Source organism: Cibotium barometz, chromosome 16, assembly GCF_041138505.1.
Source record: "Cibotium barometz isolate CiBa-2024 chromosome 16, ASM4113850v1, whole genome shotgun sequence".
NCBI classification, from domain to species: domain Eukaryota; kingdom Viridiplantae; phylum Streptophyta; class Polypodiopsida; order Cyatheales; family Cibotiaceae; genus Cibotium; species Cibotium barometz.
In genome coordinates this window covers 43,393,713-43,410,962 of record NC_141061.1, presented here as the reverse complement: position 1 = coordinate 43,410,962, position 17,250 = coordinate 43,393,713, and the positions used below count along the sequence as shown (strand labels likewise).

Genomic DNA, 17,250 nt, shown 5'->3' with positions numbered 1-17,250 from the left:
CATTGCTCAGTTGTTAATAGATTAGTTTTCATTTTAGCATTACCATTTTCTTTCATGCTATTTTGTATGGATGCTACATATTCCTTATTTTACTAATATATATAGTTAAAAATGTGAGCATACTTAAAGTACTTATCTTGATGCGTACTTTACGTACTCGTACCGTACACGTACCATACCGCACCGTACCTAAAGTACTCAACCACTGTGCATTGCATCACCACCCAACATTTCGGGGTATCGGATAGTTTACCAACCCATCACAGACACACCACCGATTTTATATTTGATCTTCCACAGACACAAACGGGTAATGATGGCATTTGCACTATCATATGCAGGTTCAGTAAGCAGGCTCATTTCATTCCCGTGCGTAAGACGATCAAAGTTGCTCATATGGTGAAGTTGTTCATGGCGAACATCTTCAAGTATCATGGCTTGCCTTCGTCTATCATTAGTGACCGTGATCCACGGATGACGAGTTTATTCTGGAGAGGGTTGTTTGACAACATAGGTACAACTCTCAAGTTTTCATCTTCATTTCATCCACAAACAGATGGTCAATCGGAAGAGGCTAATTCTATAGTGTTAGACCTTCTTAACTGTTATGTGTCAGAGCACAAGCAACAATGGGAAAAGTATCTTCCTTTGGTGGAGTTTGCATATAATAACACCGTCCATACCTCGACGGGCAAGGCGCCTTTTGAGATTGTGGAAGGAGGAAAGAAGGTACCACCCATTTTGCACACAAAGGATAAGATCTTTGAGGCTGATCAGTATGTGGAGAACATGGATGAAGCTTATCGCATAGTGAAGTTGGCACTCTAGAAAACTCAGCAGAAGCAAAAGAAAGCAGCAGACCGGCACAGACGTGCATTAGAGTTTGCATTGGGTGATTGGGTTCTTTTGCGATTTGAAAAAGCTAGGCTCAAGAAGATGAAGGGTAAAGAGCGCTTATTCCCTAAGTTGAGCATGCATTATTATGGACCTTTTCAGGTATTGGAAAAGATTGGTGAGGTGGCCTATCGCTTGAAGCTACCAGATCACTGGAGGATTCACAATGCATTTCATGTGAGTCTCCTTAGACCTTTCCGTGGGGATGTGCCTGAGGCCGTATCAGATGAGGCTCAGCCGGAAGTTGAGGAACTTGATGAGGTTCTTATTCCAGGGCAGATACTGGCACATAAGGAAAGAAAGGTACAAGGTAAAGTTTCCCATCGCTATCTTGTGAAGTTCAAGAACTATACTCCGATGGATGCGAAGTGGATGGAGGAAGGTGACTTAACAGATTCACCACAGGTTTTGCAGCTTTATCTTGATGCCTTTGAGTTGGAGCCGACTCTTGTTACGGCTCATTCAGGTTCAGCAAAGCATGGGTCTGGAGCATTGCCTGATGCTCAAGAGGGGGGTAGCACCTCCACTCCCTTGATACAGATAGGCTCAGATGACATCTAGAGGTCGCTTGGTGCAGTTTTTGTCTCACCCCAAGGTACTGATGGCTGACAGTACATCTGTTTATGGGACTTCTATGATATGTGTGTACTAGTCACATTGGATGTTGTGGTTGTGTATGGTTCACAGTGGTATACAACTTGGACTACTACTACACCATTGGTTTGCAGTGAATGTTGTTACATACGCATGGCTTAGAGAGATTGGGACGCTGATCTTGCCATATTGTACATTTCACTTTGGATATTTTGCTGTATCACCACATTGCAATCGAGGACGCTTGCCATTTTTCAAGAGGGGGGTATGTCATGACCCTGTGAAAATGGAAGAGCACAAGTGTGGGCATGGTGGTTGGTGAGCAAAATAAATATTAAATGATTCATATTTGGGGTGCCCGGACAAATGGTATGATGTGTGGACATCTTCAAATGTGAAGGAGGGCCAAGAACATTAATATTTTTAATGTTTCAACCTTGGGAGGCCCCTAGGCATAAGTGACCCCTAGGAAGTTGATAAACTTTAGGAAGGGGCACTAGGATATTTTTGGAGAGAGGGGCAACTCCACTTTTGGAAGTTACACGCCTCTCTCATCTCTCTCTCTTGCTTTTGGAAAAACGTGCAAGCTACGTGCGTGGAGGAGGGAAGAAACCATGTAGGTACGGACAGCAAGTACAGTCCGTACTGTTGGCAGCTGTACGTAACTGGTTGCAGGTGCTGCTGTACGACAGCAAGTACGGACTGCTGTGCATCAACTGGTTCAGGCGGCGCAGGCGACCAGGGTACAGACAGTCGGCGGGCAGGTTCAGGCGACTGTAAGTACAGTCCGTACAGTCTTGTACGGACAGGTACAATCAGGTACTGCAGACCTGTACAGACAAGTACAGGCGGCTACAGACCTGTTCCGTCCTGAACAGTGGTAGGCGGCGCTCTATCATAGTCAAGCTGGTGCATCAGTCAAGCGACTGCAGGGAGAAAAGTACAGACAGTCTTTTGCAAGTACAGACTGGTACATTCAGTCCCTCTGGTGCAAATCCACGCATTGAATTGGTAAGCTCTGAACTTGTCAATCTTTCTTTCTTTCCACTGGCTTATGTCTGCTGCTGCAGAGTTGTGTTATCTGGCCCCTTGTGAGAGGAGGGGTATGGCAGTTTGAAGGGTGGAAACAGAGATTGGACAGTGGATGTATATTTGAACTCAATTAAGACCATGTTCATGGAACAGCTAGATGTGTGCTCAAGGCTGGCCTGCTGAATTGTCTTGGTTGACTAGAGGGAAGCACAGTGTGTTGCCTTTGTGGGATACAGATCTGTGTGTGAACCCTCTGTGCTAAGAGGTCTTGAGGGCTGCCAAATTGGACATGCAGGTTTACTTTTCCTGAACTGGCTTTGTTGTACTCAGTTATACATTTCATTGAATTTGAATAAAGAAATATCGAAAGGGGCACCAAGCTTTGGGGCCAACAGGTGTTGATTTTCTTTTAGTTTTGGGGCATTCTAGCTCCAGTTAATTTTGTTATTTATTGGACTACAATTGGAAGGGTGACTACTAGTCTACCGCACTTTGGTTTCTACCAGAGGCCGGTTTCACCGTCCAGCGCTTCAACACCAACCGTCGTCATGATCAACCTGCAGCCAGCTCTACCCACATAGCATCCAATTGCAGCGTTTTTGCACACATGGTCAATCAACGTAATCAACACATCAACCACCAAATATCTGCAACCGTCGATTGTCTCTTGCGCATCATTCATCAGTTGCAGCAATTGCCTCGATCAACACAAGGCAACCTACATCATCGCTCTGCCTTCAACGTCAACCAATACTCACAATTGCGTTTTCTGACCACACCGTCCAGCCGGCCCCCTGTGTATTACAGTAGCCTGGCAACCAATCCCAACACATCATCTTCATCATTGGCTCTACCCCCTACACACAGCAGCAGCCCACCTTCGACAACCTCACGCAGTGCCACCGCCGTTCTCGACGCGAGCCTTCGTCACCGACCGAGTCTCTTGCTTTGACTTCGTCTTTGCTTCTTAACTGGTCTACTACTCAAAGTTACCTCACATCAGAGGGCCTCTAGATTTCATTCACCGTTATATATACACTCATTCATCCATTTCATGTTGTGTTGATTTGCTCTGATCTCTCGCAAATCCGGTCCTTTTGTCCTTTTGCCCTCACAATCGGTGGAAGTAATAATTGCTATGCTACTTGACCCACTCTTCTCAAAACCTTGTATGGACCATAGACGTAATGAGCTAAATTGGTGTCAATGTTCCCTTTGAGAGACCCATATCTTAACTTGGGAATCCTTAAAAACACCCAATCTCCTTCTTGAAACTTCAAGGGTCTCCTATGGGCATCAGCATACTGCTTCATTCTCACTTGAGCTCACTTCATGTTTGCCTTGCATTATTGGAAAAAATGCATACATTCTCTCCACTTCCTCTTTTGCATTTGGATTCACTTCTTCTTGCTTGACAACCATCATAGGTGCATTCACGTTGTAACCATACAATGTCTCAAAAGGCAACATGCCAATACTCTCATGAGTACTAATGTAGGCAAACTCAACTAAAGCAAACCATTCATCCCACACACTTTGAGTGTCATGGCAATAGTGTCTCAAGTTTCCACCCACTTATTCACCATCTTCATTTGACCATCGGTCTCAAGTTGGTAAGAGGTGCTTGGCATCAACTTGGTTCCCATGACTCAAAGTAAGTTCTCCAAAATGAACTCATGAATTTGACATCCTAGTCACTCACAATTTGTTGTGGTAAACCAAGCAACTTCAATATATGATACACAAATTGACTTGCAATCATAGATCCCATGTACTTGACCTTCGTAGGGATGAAATGTGCAACCTTTGTCAACCTATCCACAACCATGTCCCAACCTTTCTTTGTGTGTGGAAGACCCCTAATGAAATCCATAGAAATATGAGTCTACTTCCCCTCGAGAATAGGCAAAGGTTGAAGTAACCCACCAGGCTTATACATTGGGTCCTTATTAAGTTGACAAGGCATACACCTTGCGACAAAAGCATGTATGTCCTTCCAAATTCCTTTCCAATAGAAACTCTTCCTTATCTTGTCAAAGGTCTTGAGTATTTCCAAGTGCCCCACCATTGGTGAAGAATACATTTCTTTCATTACCCTTTGCTTGTAGCTTGATGAAGGCACAAGATAAACTCTATCTTTGTAGTGAATGAGACCATTTTGTAGCATGAAACTAGGCAACTCTTCATGAGAACCGTGCAGTAATTCCTGCACCATTAGTGACACCTCCTTATCCAAAAGATATTCCTCTTAAATGTCCGTGACCACCCAATCTTTGTGTACTTCGAAAATAGCTGATATAGAACATGCCCATATTCTTGATAAAGCATCGGCCTTTGTGTAGGTGATCTTAGAATCATAATTTTGTAAAGCTGCCAACCACCTTCTTTGGAAATTTGAGAGAGAGAAAGAAAGAAAGAAAGAAAGAAAAGAAAACTATATTAACGTCCTTTAGAGGCCACATCTGACCTATAGGACTAATCAAATACATCCATGTGATTACATTCCACTTCGGGGGCAACAAAATGAAAATAGAAATAAAACTAGAAATAGTTCAAATTCCCTACATGACCGTAGGAGAATCCTAGATAACATGAAGGATTTCTCTAGCAGCTACTCTTCATTACTACCATGTTTGGTTATCCTGAAATCTACAATAACAGCTCTACCTCTATGGTAGACTGCCCATTTTCCTTGTTTCCTTGCTTCCTATACTTTATTGAGTTCTTGTTTCTTGTTTTTTAGTTGTGTGGCTGTGAGTTCATCCGCCATCCACACCTTCGTTCCCTTAAGTGACCTTGTTTGCTTCATGACTTTAATTTTGTCTTTCATATCTGCGTACCTCAAAACCACATGTTTTCCTTTGATTGCCACTGAGGGATCTCCAATGTCGATGAAAGAGATAGCTCTACACACCCTTCTTTGTAGAATCTCGCATTCCGGGACATAAGTATCATTCGCAATCTCCTCGTCCTCCAATACCTCCACCTGTTCCCAACCCTCTAACAAACCACCCACCCTAATTTCTTTTGCAATCCATTGCAGCTTGTTCTCTTCATTAATCTGTGATATTACTTCTTTAATGAGAATTTCTTTAGGCTGTGGATTAAGTAAATTTACCTGTGTGATTTCCTCCCTGTTTTCTTTTTCGTGTTGTTGTTCCTTAATCTGTTTCTCCAGGGTTGAAAGATGTTGTTTTGTCTGATGTAGTTCATTTTGCAAGGCTGAATTTGTTTGCTGAAGATGTTGAATCATGCTCAGGAGGTACCGCTCCCATGGTGATGGTTTTTCATTGGATTTGGTAGGAGGGGAGATAAGGGTTTCGGAGAAGGTTTTCTTGCTGGCCATGTCAAACTGTTGGACTGTTTGAGAGGTTGCTCTTCACGAACCCCACCCCCATGAGGTGCAAGCCCTTACCTGCTTGGGGGTGGGTTACAACCCTACCCTACAACTAAGGTGCGCGGGTGGCAATAGGTGCACAAGTGCGTATGTGAGTAGCAGGAGAGGTGGGCAACGGGAAAGGTGGGCAGCGAAGAAAGAAAGAGAGAGAGCACGCAGGCAGGTAGCTAGGGAGAGGGAGCGCGCAGCGAAAGAGAGAGCGCGCAGGTGAGAGGGAGCGCGCAGCAAGAGGGAGAGCACGCAGTGAGAGAGAGCACGCAGAGGAAGCGCGCAGGTAAGGGAGGAGGGAGATTACAGTGTAGAATGTTGAGAGAGAGAGAGAGAGAGAGAGAGAGAGAGAGAGAGAGTCTGTAGTCTCCTACCAATAGAAAAGAGGGAGAGCTTAAGACTAAGTGCTGAGATGAAATCTCAAAAGGCTTGAACTTTGAAGTTTGCTGTTATGCAATGCATCTAACTTGCAAGTTAAATCAAGAGAGATGTGTCCCTTCAAAGTTCATTTGCAGGTCAGTTAATGCGCAAGTCAGTTTTTTCTTTTTTTTCTTAATTCCCTTGATGTATTTTTCCCTTGTTGCAGAGGTGCGCGCCGTTTTTTTCCCTTAATTAGTACCAAAGGTGCACATTAACCGTTTGGCGTTTTCCCCTTGATTTGTTGCAAAACGAGGCGTGTAATCAGTTGGTGGGTTGGTGGGTCGTGTTACGGGTAGCCGTTTTCAAAACGTCCCGCTACCCACGTTAAAAAACACACGAAGCCCACAAAGAAAAAAACACCCATGATGCCCCCACGTTAGGAAAAACGGATGCTACCCACTGACCAAAACGGTCGCAAGTCACCTTCTCCACACACGCGTTCCCAGATCACGTTCCAGCACATTCTTGAAACGTCAACATGGTGATCTCGGCATACTACCAGCATGGCACTGATAAACATCAAGGTCAGGATAAGTCATTGTGTTGGTCACCTGGAATGTCGAAGCTCATATTACTTAAACCACAGGCATTTCAACAAAGCTTACTTCAAAAGATTTCTCACTAAAAAAGTAGCAAGAGGTACAAGGACAGAAACATGGATAAAACTAGCCAACCATTACAAAATAAACATTATCACAAAGATATCTAATTCCAAATGGTGACAAAGACAAGTGCGCGCAGGCCATTGATAGAAGCACTTTCTTGACCAGTGCAAAGATTTTCTGTGGCCACACCAAACTAGAGTGTGATAACAACATTACATGATAGGTCTTCATTTCAACATTTATTATTTGATATTATATCCTGAATGGCAGAAAACAACAAGCTTTGATACTTGCCTGCATTTGACTTCCAGTCATGGAAGATGTCTGTTCACGAAGCTCACAAAGAACCTGCATGGAACCACTTCCATATGAACAGGGTCAATCCTTCAAGAAGCTCGCCAGCTAGGGGACACAAGACAAATGAACAAGAGAGGCAAGGCAGCAAAACAAATCATGTACGGGGCCCCATGCACTCAAAACATTCAAGCAAGAAATTTATTGTACCAAAATAACACAACGTTTACACTTTCATATAAGAGCAACCTGTGACTGCTTTTGCAAAGCAATAAAAAATTGAATCCTTTCTTTCATAGCTCTATCCTTACATTCCTATTCTACAATACCGGTTTTACTGCAAGATAAGTCCAAGGACAAAGCAGCCATAAAAGTACAAGGTTGTGGCTATGAAAATAGGCTTCTGCACAAGTTGAGGCACAATCATGGCTGCACATCTGCCTAAGCCTAAAGGCCTTGATAGCTGGCAACAAAAACCCCTGGTGGGCACCATTGGTGCAATCTGGGGTGTTTAATGCAATTTCATATCTCTTGGCCGGGCTTTGATTGAGGCTAAGTTTCTCCACTTTACAGTTGAGAGGTGACTCAACGATTGAATACAAAATTCTTCTGTTGATCAACAAGTGCTATTAGAGGTGTTGAAAAATATGAACAGACACTGGACTGAAGGGGAAAACATTTGAGGAATAAACAGTGTCTTCATTTGAGACTACTCTCTCAGACGGTGCAAATCAAGCACATTTCAGTCCCACAAAGCTGATGGGTAGCCTCTGTTAGGTACGCTTCGTGTCTTCATTTATTGAAGGGGAAAACATTTGAGGAATAAATTCATTTCAGACAACTCTCTCAGACGGTGCAAATCAAGCAGACATTTCAGTTCCACAAAGCTGACGGGTAGCCTACACACCAGCCAGGCACTTTCCAACAGGTGTGCACACTTTTGTTGTCCTGCACCGTACAGGCGTGCAGTTCTGTACGCAAGAGGCTGCTGCTGTCCATACAGGCAGGTTGCTGCTGGCCTCACATTTGGGCTGCACACTAAGCATTGAAAAGGGAGAGGGTCGATCTGCAGAGGGGAAAAGTGCTAGACAGCTCAAGTTTTTTCTGTAGGGGATAGTGTGTGTTTTGTGGGAGGGCTGGTCTTTCTTTTATAACTTGAAATTTAGACGAAGGGTGTAATGAAGGAAGCTATAAATCTTACTTACCTTTTCATGAGAAAGGTAAATTAACTTTGTTAGTTTTCACACACTTTATTATCTATAAATGCTGACAGCATGGCCGGTCCCTTCTTTCCAGATTCATAAAGAACACACAGGCATTAAATTCTACACAATATCCATGATACACCTGCACCTACAGTGACTGGGGAACCAATTTGTAGCAGCTTAAGCAGTGTTTTTGGGGGCCACTTCAGCAGGTAATAGGCACCCAGATGTGGACTAGCCATTGGCCTCTATTGGGCAGGCCTATGTGAACCCATATGGTCTGCTGACCACCAGCCCTACAAGCTGGCAAGTCCCCCTCCTACCCCTATATAAACAGCGTTAAGATTTATGGCTGGTTATTGTTTTTCTAGATTGATCTCAGTACCCATGGAATTCTTTTGCAACAAAGCATTTCTCAAGAGGTCAAAAGGCTGGTTCTGATGTGCAACAGACAACGTTGGGCTGAGCACTTATTCCTAGCAGCAATGTGTCACTAGCCCGAACATTTCCCGGTATGAAAGGGGTCTGGTGGACCCCTCGGCGTCTAAAAATTTAGGAAGTACAACCCATGTGGCACGACAATGGATCAAAGTGAGACAAGTGGCCCCACACTTGTCACCTCAGCTCTCCACTTGTTATTATAGCTTTTACAGCCACCTTTCTCTTCATTTGAGCAAGCTTTATTGCTACAAATTAGCCTCTATCATGTTGGCAACTCTTCTCCATTCCTGGTGGTTCTCTACTCCAAGGTTAGGGCTCTCTACCACCACTAGGCTGCCCTAATGTTGGCTGCTCTCTTTCTCTCTCTCACAAGCTGCCCATGAAGTATACCGTCTATTGGAGACTGTTTTGAAGGCTTCCATCAAGAACAAATATTTAAGGCAAGGATATTTAATCATTGTATTATGATTTTCAGCTATTTGGCATTTGTCTTCTTAATTGGTTATATATGGACAGCCATTGGAGACTTGCTATTGGCATTGGGCATGAAATTGAGCCATTGGGCACTTGCTATTTCCATGGGGTAGGTATCTCCAGCATATGGGCTTATGGACAGCTTTATGGGGCTATGATTCAGCCATATAGGTTTATGGACAGCTATGTGTGACTATTGGATAAGCTATGTTGACCAGTATCCACACTGAATTTTCATATTCTTGGCATTTATGGGGTTTTGTGATGACAGCCCGTGTATATGAATTATTCATGGTTATATCTGGATAAATCTCGAGCGTGTGCTCCCCCAAAGCTTGTACATTATATTTTTCTCCTTGGAAAGGGGTCGGCCCATTGCGGCCTCTATGTGGTGTCAGATGTGTACATCTCTCTTTTATGGTTTTGTGGAATTAAGTGGTATATGTTCAAGGTTGTGGCCAATGTAAGAGTTTAACTGCATTAATGGTCAAGTTTTTCGTGAAAACCCTACCCCCCACTCGGAGATATACAATGTTTGGTTGAGATCAAGGGAGATCTACTCGCGTTATTGACCAACTATAGCCGACACCAAAATAGCTCTTTATCTGCTGACCAACAGCCACATGGTCCATCCCAATGCCTTCCATGCCAATAATAGCTGCTGAATCTCCTAAACTTGGTCCTGAATCTGGTCTTTATTTGTTGCCCCTTCAAGGATTAGTTGTGGGATTAGCACGTACATGTGCATGCACATAACATCCCCTTCTGCTAAACTTGATGATAGGATTCCAACTTCTAATCATGGATGACTGTCATCATCCCCTTGTCTCCTCATGGACTCCCCAATTAAGCTTGTTGCGCCTCTTACAATCTACTTGCATGTTTACAAGGGAGAGAGAGAGAGAGGGAGACAATCCTGCCCACTTGCAGTCCTGGCCGCGTGCAGTCCAAAATTGCGCTTCTCTGCAGCCCACCCAGTCGCCTAGAGAGAGAATAGTGATGTGTGTTTCCTCTTCTGCAGCCGCCTCTCACCACCAAGAGAGAGAGAGTATAGAAGCCAGAGAAACCTGCGCCTGTGTCTTCAGCCGACCAGCCCACCAGTCCTTTCCACGATAGCAAGAGGGAGAGAAAAGCATGTGTGCCTCCGAAGTTGCAGCAGCCGACTCGTTGCAGCAGCCCCTGTGCGCCAGCCTTCTCTCCACGAAAAGCCTCCTCCATGTGCAGCCAGCAGCCCGACTTTTTCCCAAAGAAAAAGAGAGCTCCAAAAATAACGTGGGCCCTCCCCAAAAAGGGCCAAGACCACCAAAAAGGAGTTGTTTTAATTTTAAAAGGGTTTTTTTAACCTTTTGTTCCCACTGATGGTTTTAATAAAACCTTTGTCTCCTTGGGACCCTTCAAAATTTGAATACAAGTGTGAACATTCAATAAATGTCTAGACACTTGTGTCCTGCATACTGAACACCATGCCCATATGTTTGCTGCACAAATTCACAGGGTTGTGACACCAGCCCGTGTGGCTCATTCATGAGCTCATAAACCTGTACCCATGTGGCTCATCCATGAGCGTATAACAGCCTGTATGTCGAATCAATGAGCGCCAAAACCTGTAAACCATCCTGAATATCACCCATCCACACAGATGAATTCTAGAGATGCCCAAAATGGTGACACATGTTGTGTAAGAACAGACTCATCATGCACACCTCCCGTGTCATGATAGCCCTCCAATCACATAATGCAACCGAGGTCGCAAGGCTAGCACTTCAGTCGCCCCCCTAGCTCCTACCTGGGATAAATGAGAAAAAGAAGACTTTTATAGCATCAAGGCCCTTGTTACACACACGAAAGAAAAACACACAAACATAGATACAATCACATTTTCGGAGGACTACCCGAGGTAGCTAGAATGCACACTCAGCGTCTACCTCATCGAGGGAGACTTGGGTCGTTGCTGCAAATATCTTCTCCTCTTCACCAAATTCCTCTTCATCTTCGGCAGCAAGATTTGCGTCGTGTTTCTCTTGCTCTTTCTCTAGCTTTCTGAAGCAGTTGGCCTCCTTCCACTGAATTTTCTTGTTGGTCCTCAACTTCTAGGCTCCTACAAAAGCTGTCACAGTCCACACTGCTACTGTCTTGACTTTCCTTGTTTCTTCTGTCTTTTTCAAGCAGCAAGGCTACCATATCTTCAAATGATGTTGAAGCTATGTGCATGACTTCAATGGTTTGAAGAAACCGGGTAACATCTTGCATACTTTTTGTGAGAGTCGCCACCTTATCCTCATCATCAAGCTCACACTAAAGGCTAGTGAGGTGTTGAATAAGTGAGTAACAACTTGGCAAGGTGATCACTTAATTCTTCATTATCTAGCATTTTCAAATCATAGAACTTCAACTTCAAGAAAACCTAAAATTAGTGATTTTGTTACCAAAAAGAGTCTCCAATTTGTCCCAAATTTGCTTGGCGGTTTACGTGAAGTCTATATGATGAACAAGAGTGTCTACCATACTAAGGTCGATTAGTGCAATAGCTCTCTCATTGTGTTATTGCCACAGCTTCTGCTCTTCTAGCTCGTTGACTCCCATGTATTCGTCATCTCCAGAGATTATGCTCCAAACACCCTCCCTCATCAAGAGAAGCTATGTCTTGGTCTGCCAAGTAAGAAACCCAACACAAGAAGAACCTGTCGATTGCAGTGGTTGATAGAGTTATAATGTTGTAGGCTTAATGGTACAAGTGTAATGGCTAAGAGATGATGATGACGTTGCTATCTGCATGTGCTCTAGAAAGTGGACTCGACATTGATGTAGAGCCGACGGGTTGATCTTGAAGAGCTACAAACACGTGGGAACGATCAACAGAGGACGCTTGGAGAATAGCAGTTGGGCCAATCGCGGCGGACGAGAAAGGCACGAGTCTGGCCATCAGTGCAGCCAGCAGAAGGCAGCGGGAGACAAAAGCAATCGAATGAAGAGCGAAGGCGCAAGGCCCCCCCAAAAAAAAAAAGACGATGGAAACAACGGTCGGAGAAAATTGCTGAGTGGAGGGCAACCACAAAAATCTCGCCAAGTGGAGGGTAGAGAGATGCCAAACCCGGCAAGGGAACCGAGCGCCGAGCGCCGCCTAGTCAAGCAGCGGCTCAACCAGGGTCTATGCCCCCCCCCTCTCCACCCACCCCCCAAGCGCCCAGCCAATTAAGTAGTGACGCTCAACTCAACCCGACCGGCACCCTATCATGGGGTCCGCCAAGTGGGCAGCCCTAATGGGCAAAGCTGGGCGACAGGGCGGCAACGCCAAACAATGCAGGAGCTAAATTGCCTACGGTGCAAAGGACAGCACGAGAGGGGTGCCTCAGAGTGAGCTGTAACTCTAATACCAATGAAGGTTGCTTGCAACTAGACTATGGAGGATAGAGCTCCATAGTGGACAGTGCAGAAAGACAGAGAGAAGAATGTAATGCTCAAGTGATTGCACCACTCAATACTAATTTGATTGATGAGTACAATGCCTTTTTGTAGGTGCAAGACCTTATCTTTTGACTCAACACAATCACACAATCACACATACACACATTTGTGTTGCCACAGGGCACACTTATCTTATCATAAGAGGTGATTCTCATGCATACACACACGATAAAACATATAAGGGTTGTATCACATGGATGAAGCTCCGAATATCCCAACAAGAACAATATCCATCTGCATACTGGATAAGACTACTTGTGAGTATTGCAAAGAAAGTCCTTCTGATGTACTTTGAACGACTACAAATGCCATTTGTGCGTCTTCAATTAAATCAAGCTTTGTCAAATCTTCATCCTTTTTTTCCCCCACTCATCTATGACCCAAGATCCTCTCGTACTTATCATTTTTTGTCAACCGGAGAGGCACTAATTTTATCCGCCCGTATGAAGCACCATGTGGGGTTTTTAACCCAAGACCTCCTAGTCCTAGACAAACACAAATGTCATCTTCACATAATGAATCCAAAAAAAAACTCTATTTCATTCATTTGCTCATCCAAATCCACTGCGGAAGATCTTGTTGTCTAGTCTTGCACAGAAACATCTTAAACCATTGTAACTTCATAGACTAGAGTTGCCATGTTAACTTCAAGAGTTGAAACACTTGAGAAATGTTCTGCATCAATTATCCATCTTTTGACGTACTCTCTTGCATGGTAGATTGTTCGAGAACAATGGAAGTAATGGATGTAGCTTGTGTAGAGGTTGCACCATAGCACGTTTGCCTTTGGAAGAATCTTGAGATCTTTTTTCTGAAGTAGAGGATTCCATGTTGGAATTGTGACCGGTATTGGGTCGCTTGGGACAATCGAACCATCAATGATGTGCACAATCCAATTTTATGTTGTCCCTACGGCAAGGTTTGGGAATCATGCCTAAGGTTGAGTGATTTTGTTGGGTATTTAGGAGTTAGTTGGTGTAAACACCGTCTTTGGGTGTGAATAGCCTCGATTTAGTTTTGCTCAAAAGATAAGGCTTGATGCCTATGAAAGCATGTACTTGGGTGGTTCTAATAACATTGAGCATCATTTGAGTTGTGCAATCTTTTCTCTCTTATCTGCTATCACATCTCTATCTATCTCTCCCTCTTACTCTCTCCATCTCTCTATCAATTGGAGCAAAACACAAGCATCATGTGAAAGGGCTTTAGGGCAACATTGACACTTGTGGGTCTACAAAAATTTAGGGCTTCTCTAAAATATGGAGAAAAATCATCAAATTGGAGCTCCAACATTTACAAAATTTTAGGGCTTTTTCAAATGTGAGCCTATTACACCAAATTGAAGCCTCTACATCTGCAAAAATTTGGGGCTTTTCCAAAAGAGTATACTCTTCACCGACATACGCTGAAGGGGAAGTTTTTAGAACTTCCAAATTATCTTCTAATTCCTACTATGTTTTGACTCATGGTCCCGAGAAGTGTGGACGGTGGGGGCAGCTAGGGCAGCTGCAAGGTTCATATATCCAATTGGCTACCATTAGGAGATGCAACCTTAGCAGCTGGCCTTGACAGCCCTACCATTAGGAGATGATACCATGTCTCTCTACTTTACTATAGTCTCTGGCCTTCACAGCCCTACCGTTAGGAGATGAGCTCATGTCTCTGTACTTTACTATAGTCTCTGAGATTCGTATGCCAATCGATCCAAAGACTGAAAATCCCGAAACGGGGCTTAAAACATAATGAAACAAACAAATCACCTAGCGAACCAAAATGCAAGCGAATTAGTATACAGTGCAAAATGATTTGAGAGTACCTTGGGTTCTCGCGTGTGGGCAAGCATGTAATCGTAGAGAGGCTGATCGACCCGGATGACCTGCTTTCCTCCATAGCGACAGTCCGTGGCAGTCGTGGTGGTGGTGGTCACACTCTCGAGCTTTGATGTTTGCGGGGTGGCTGCTGCTGGAGCAGAGAGATTGTTTAAAGAAACGTGCGCCCATCCGGACGGCGTTTTTCGCAGGGAACGAGTCCTGAAAGAGGCTAGGCCTGGCACTAAGCCTAAATGCGTGCTCCATGCTTTCTTCAAAGCAGAGGAGCAAAGTCCCGATGGCCTCGCCATTCAGTTCTCCCATTTTCAAACGAAGGAAATAAATATTTGCCCGTCCACGGTGTTGAGCTTTGAAGTTGTGGTTGAACAAAGCCCGTTTCACGACCACTGTGATTTCTTGTCCTCGCGTGCCGCCCAACATCGCAAATTCGATTGGTTGTTACTCGTATAAAAACAAGCTTGTTCGTCCGGACGTTTGTGAAGACGGACAAGATGAAAAAAAAGTGCCTTTTGGGCATAGCCATTTGTGAATTCACAAGTTAGAACTCTCACTCTACAAAGGGGTCAAACAAAAATGACAACAAAACTAGATTGCTTGGGTAGCTATCCATATGTCTCTTTTGTACAATTAAAATATACATGGTGTTAGGGAGATGAAATCACATGACCTAGCCTAGTCAACAAAATCACTTGTATTATTTGGAAATTGCACAAGCATTTGTTAATTGACCATTTATTCTTAGTATTACTATAGAAAACTTTATGTGGAGCAACAGTAAGGAAATTGATTTCAATTGCTCTCATAAACACGAAACCAAGAATGCTATTAGAAGTGTACTAAATTTTGTGAATACTTTGATTGTTGAAGATAGAAGAAGCCTCTTACATAATCCTTACACAACATGTTAATCAACAAGGTGGATGCTTTGATTGTCGAAGATAGAAGAAACCTCTTACATAATCCTTACACAGCATATACCTCTTACATAATCCTTACACAGCATATACCTCTTACATAATCCTTACACAAAATATACCTCTTCTTACATAAACAACAAGGCAGATGCTTCGATTGTTGAAGTTCTCCCATTTAGAAAATCACTTTCACTATTGAAATCGTACAGATGGACTCTTTTTCACAACGATGGAAACTTGGGCACAATGAATCAAGAGCATACTCTCATTCAACACTCAAGGAATTCTCTTTTCTCATTAGAGAAATCGATTGCTTTTAGAGAGGCTTAAGGTTGCTTTTCAACCATTCTAGTTATGTAAGAGGCTTAAGGTTGCTTTTCAACCATTCTAGTTATTTCAGAGAGTTCTATCGCACAAAAAGGTAGGATTGCTTTTGTGGTCCTGAGTTTCATTTCAAACATACACGCTAATTCAGAGAGATTTGTCATGGAAATAAGGTTGATGTAACTTGGTTTTGGATTTGGATTTGGATTTGGACTTGGACTTGGGCTTGGATTTGGATCTAGATCTGGATTTGGATATTGGATCTTGTACTAGCCGAGTGAGAGATTCTTGTGGGTCATCCCCATGGTGTGCTATGTTCGTCAGGTGTGGTCAAACTATATCTGCGCGCATGTTGCAGGTTGCCAGAGCCAGTCCATCGCATTTGATCCACCAAATCCAACCCTGCAATGGTGGACATCTTGAAAACATAGCACTTCTCACCTAAGGACCCTTGTCCCGAGAACCTACTTCTATGGAAGAAGTCGTGAGTGCACTCTCGCTTCAGCTTCAAAAGTGCATCCAAGCCAAAGCTCTCCTTTGAAGGCTCATGCCGGGCTGCACGATTGTCCTTCCAAATCTAAAAAACCAAATTGTTCAAATTTCACATTTTACTTATCTAGATCTTAATAACTCTTTTACAAAAACATAATTGCCCAACTAGATTAGCAATTGTCTTCCACTAGTGGTCCTATCTCCTCTGCAATGTTAATGAACTCTTGTTCCCCAATGAAATGTGAGGAACCACCTTCTTGCACTAGCGCTACCATTATGATTTCTTTGGCCACACACATTTGTACCTTCCTTGCCCCAGCATTGCGATCTACTCCTAGCACCCTAGACACCATTTGCTTTGTCCTATTAGTTTGTGCCTTCATGTACATTATGTTGATGGAAACTGATGTATATCATCAATCGACTCATCGTCTCAGTGGAGGGCATTACATAATAGATGTAACAATGCACATCGCTTGACATTGAGCAATAGTGGCAAAGGAGCGTTCCAGACGCATTGATGCACTCCTCTCCAGTGGTCGGTGCGTTTAGCATGCTTCCAGTAAAATGTGATGTAATCGACACCCTCTCATGCTTTAAACAAGGGCCAAGTTCATTCACACACTTCAAAGTACCTAGGAAATGGTTCCTCGAACATACTCCAGGATGGAAGGCAATGTTAGGGTTTGCGGCTTTGACCACACCAGTGGGGGGATCATACTTATGCTCCATGGGGCCAAGTTCATTCACACACTTCAAAGTACCTAGGAAATGGTTCCTCGAACATACTCCAGGATGGAAGGCAATGTTAGGGTTTGCGGCTTTGACCACACCAGTGGGGGGATCATACTTATGCTCCATGGGTCCATTCTTGAACGTGTT

The 17,250-nt window shown here is 43.7% G+C and overlaps 1 protein-coding gene across 9 annotated transcripts in view; it reads right to left on the bottom strand.

Moving 5' to 3' along the window:
• The window catches only part of LOC147630678 (uncharacterized), a 62,600-nt gene extending 47,611 nt beyond the window's left edge, over positions 1–14,989 (bottom strand). Inside the window, exons 1-2 of one of the 9 annotated variants that reach the window (XM_086810620.1) lie at positions 14,626–14,981; positions 7,225–7,278 (exon numbers count right to left, since the gene is read on the bottom strand). In XM_086810620.1, coding sequence (XP_086666746.1) covers positions 7,225–7,278; positions 14,626–14,928 — 357 coding nt within the window. In that variant the 5' untranslated portion in view covers positions 14,929–14,981. Of the gene's footprint in view, positions 1–7,224; positions 7,292–14,625 lie in introns of all 9 variants that reach the window. The other 8 variants (XM_086810618.1, XM_086810616.1, XM_086810614.1 and 5 more) reach the window with 8 other exon arrangements.
• Positions 14,990–17,250: the final 2,261 nt, after the last annotated feature.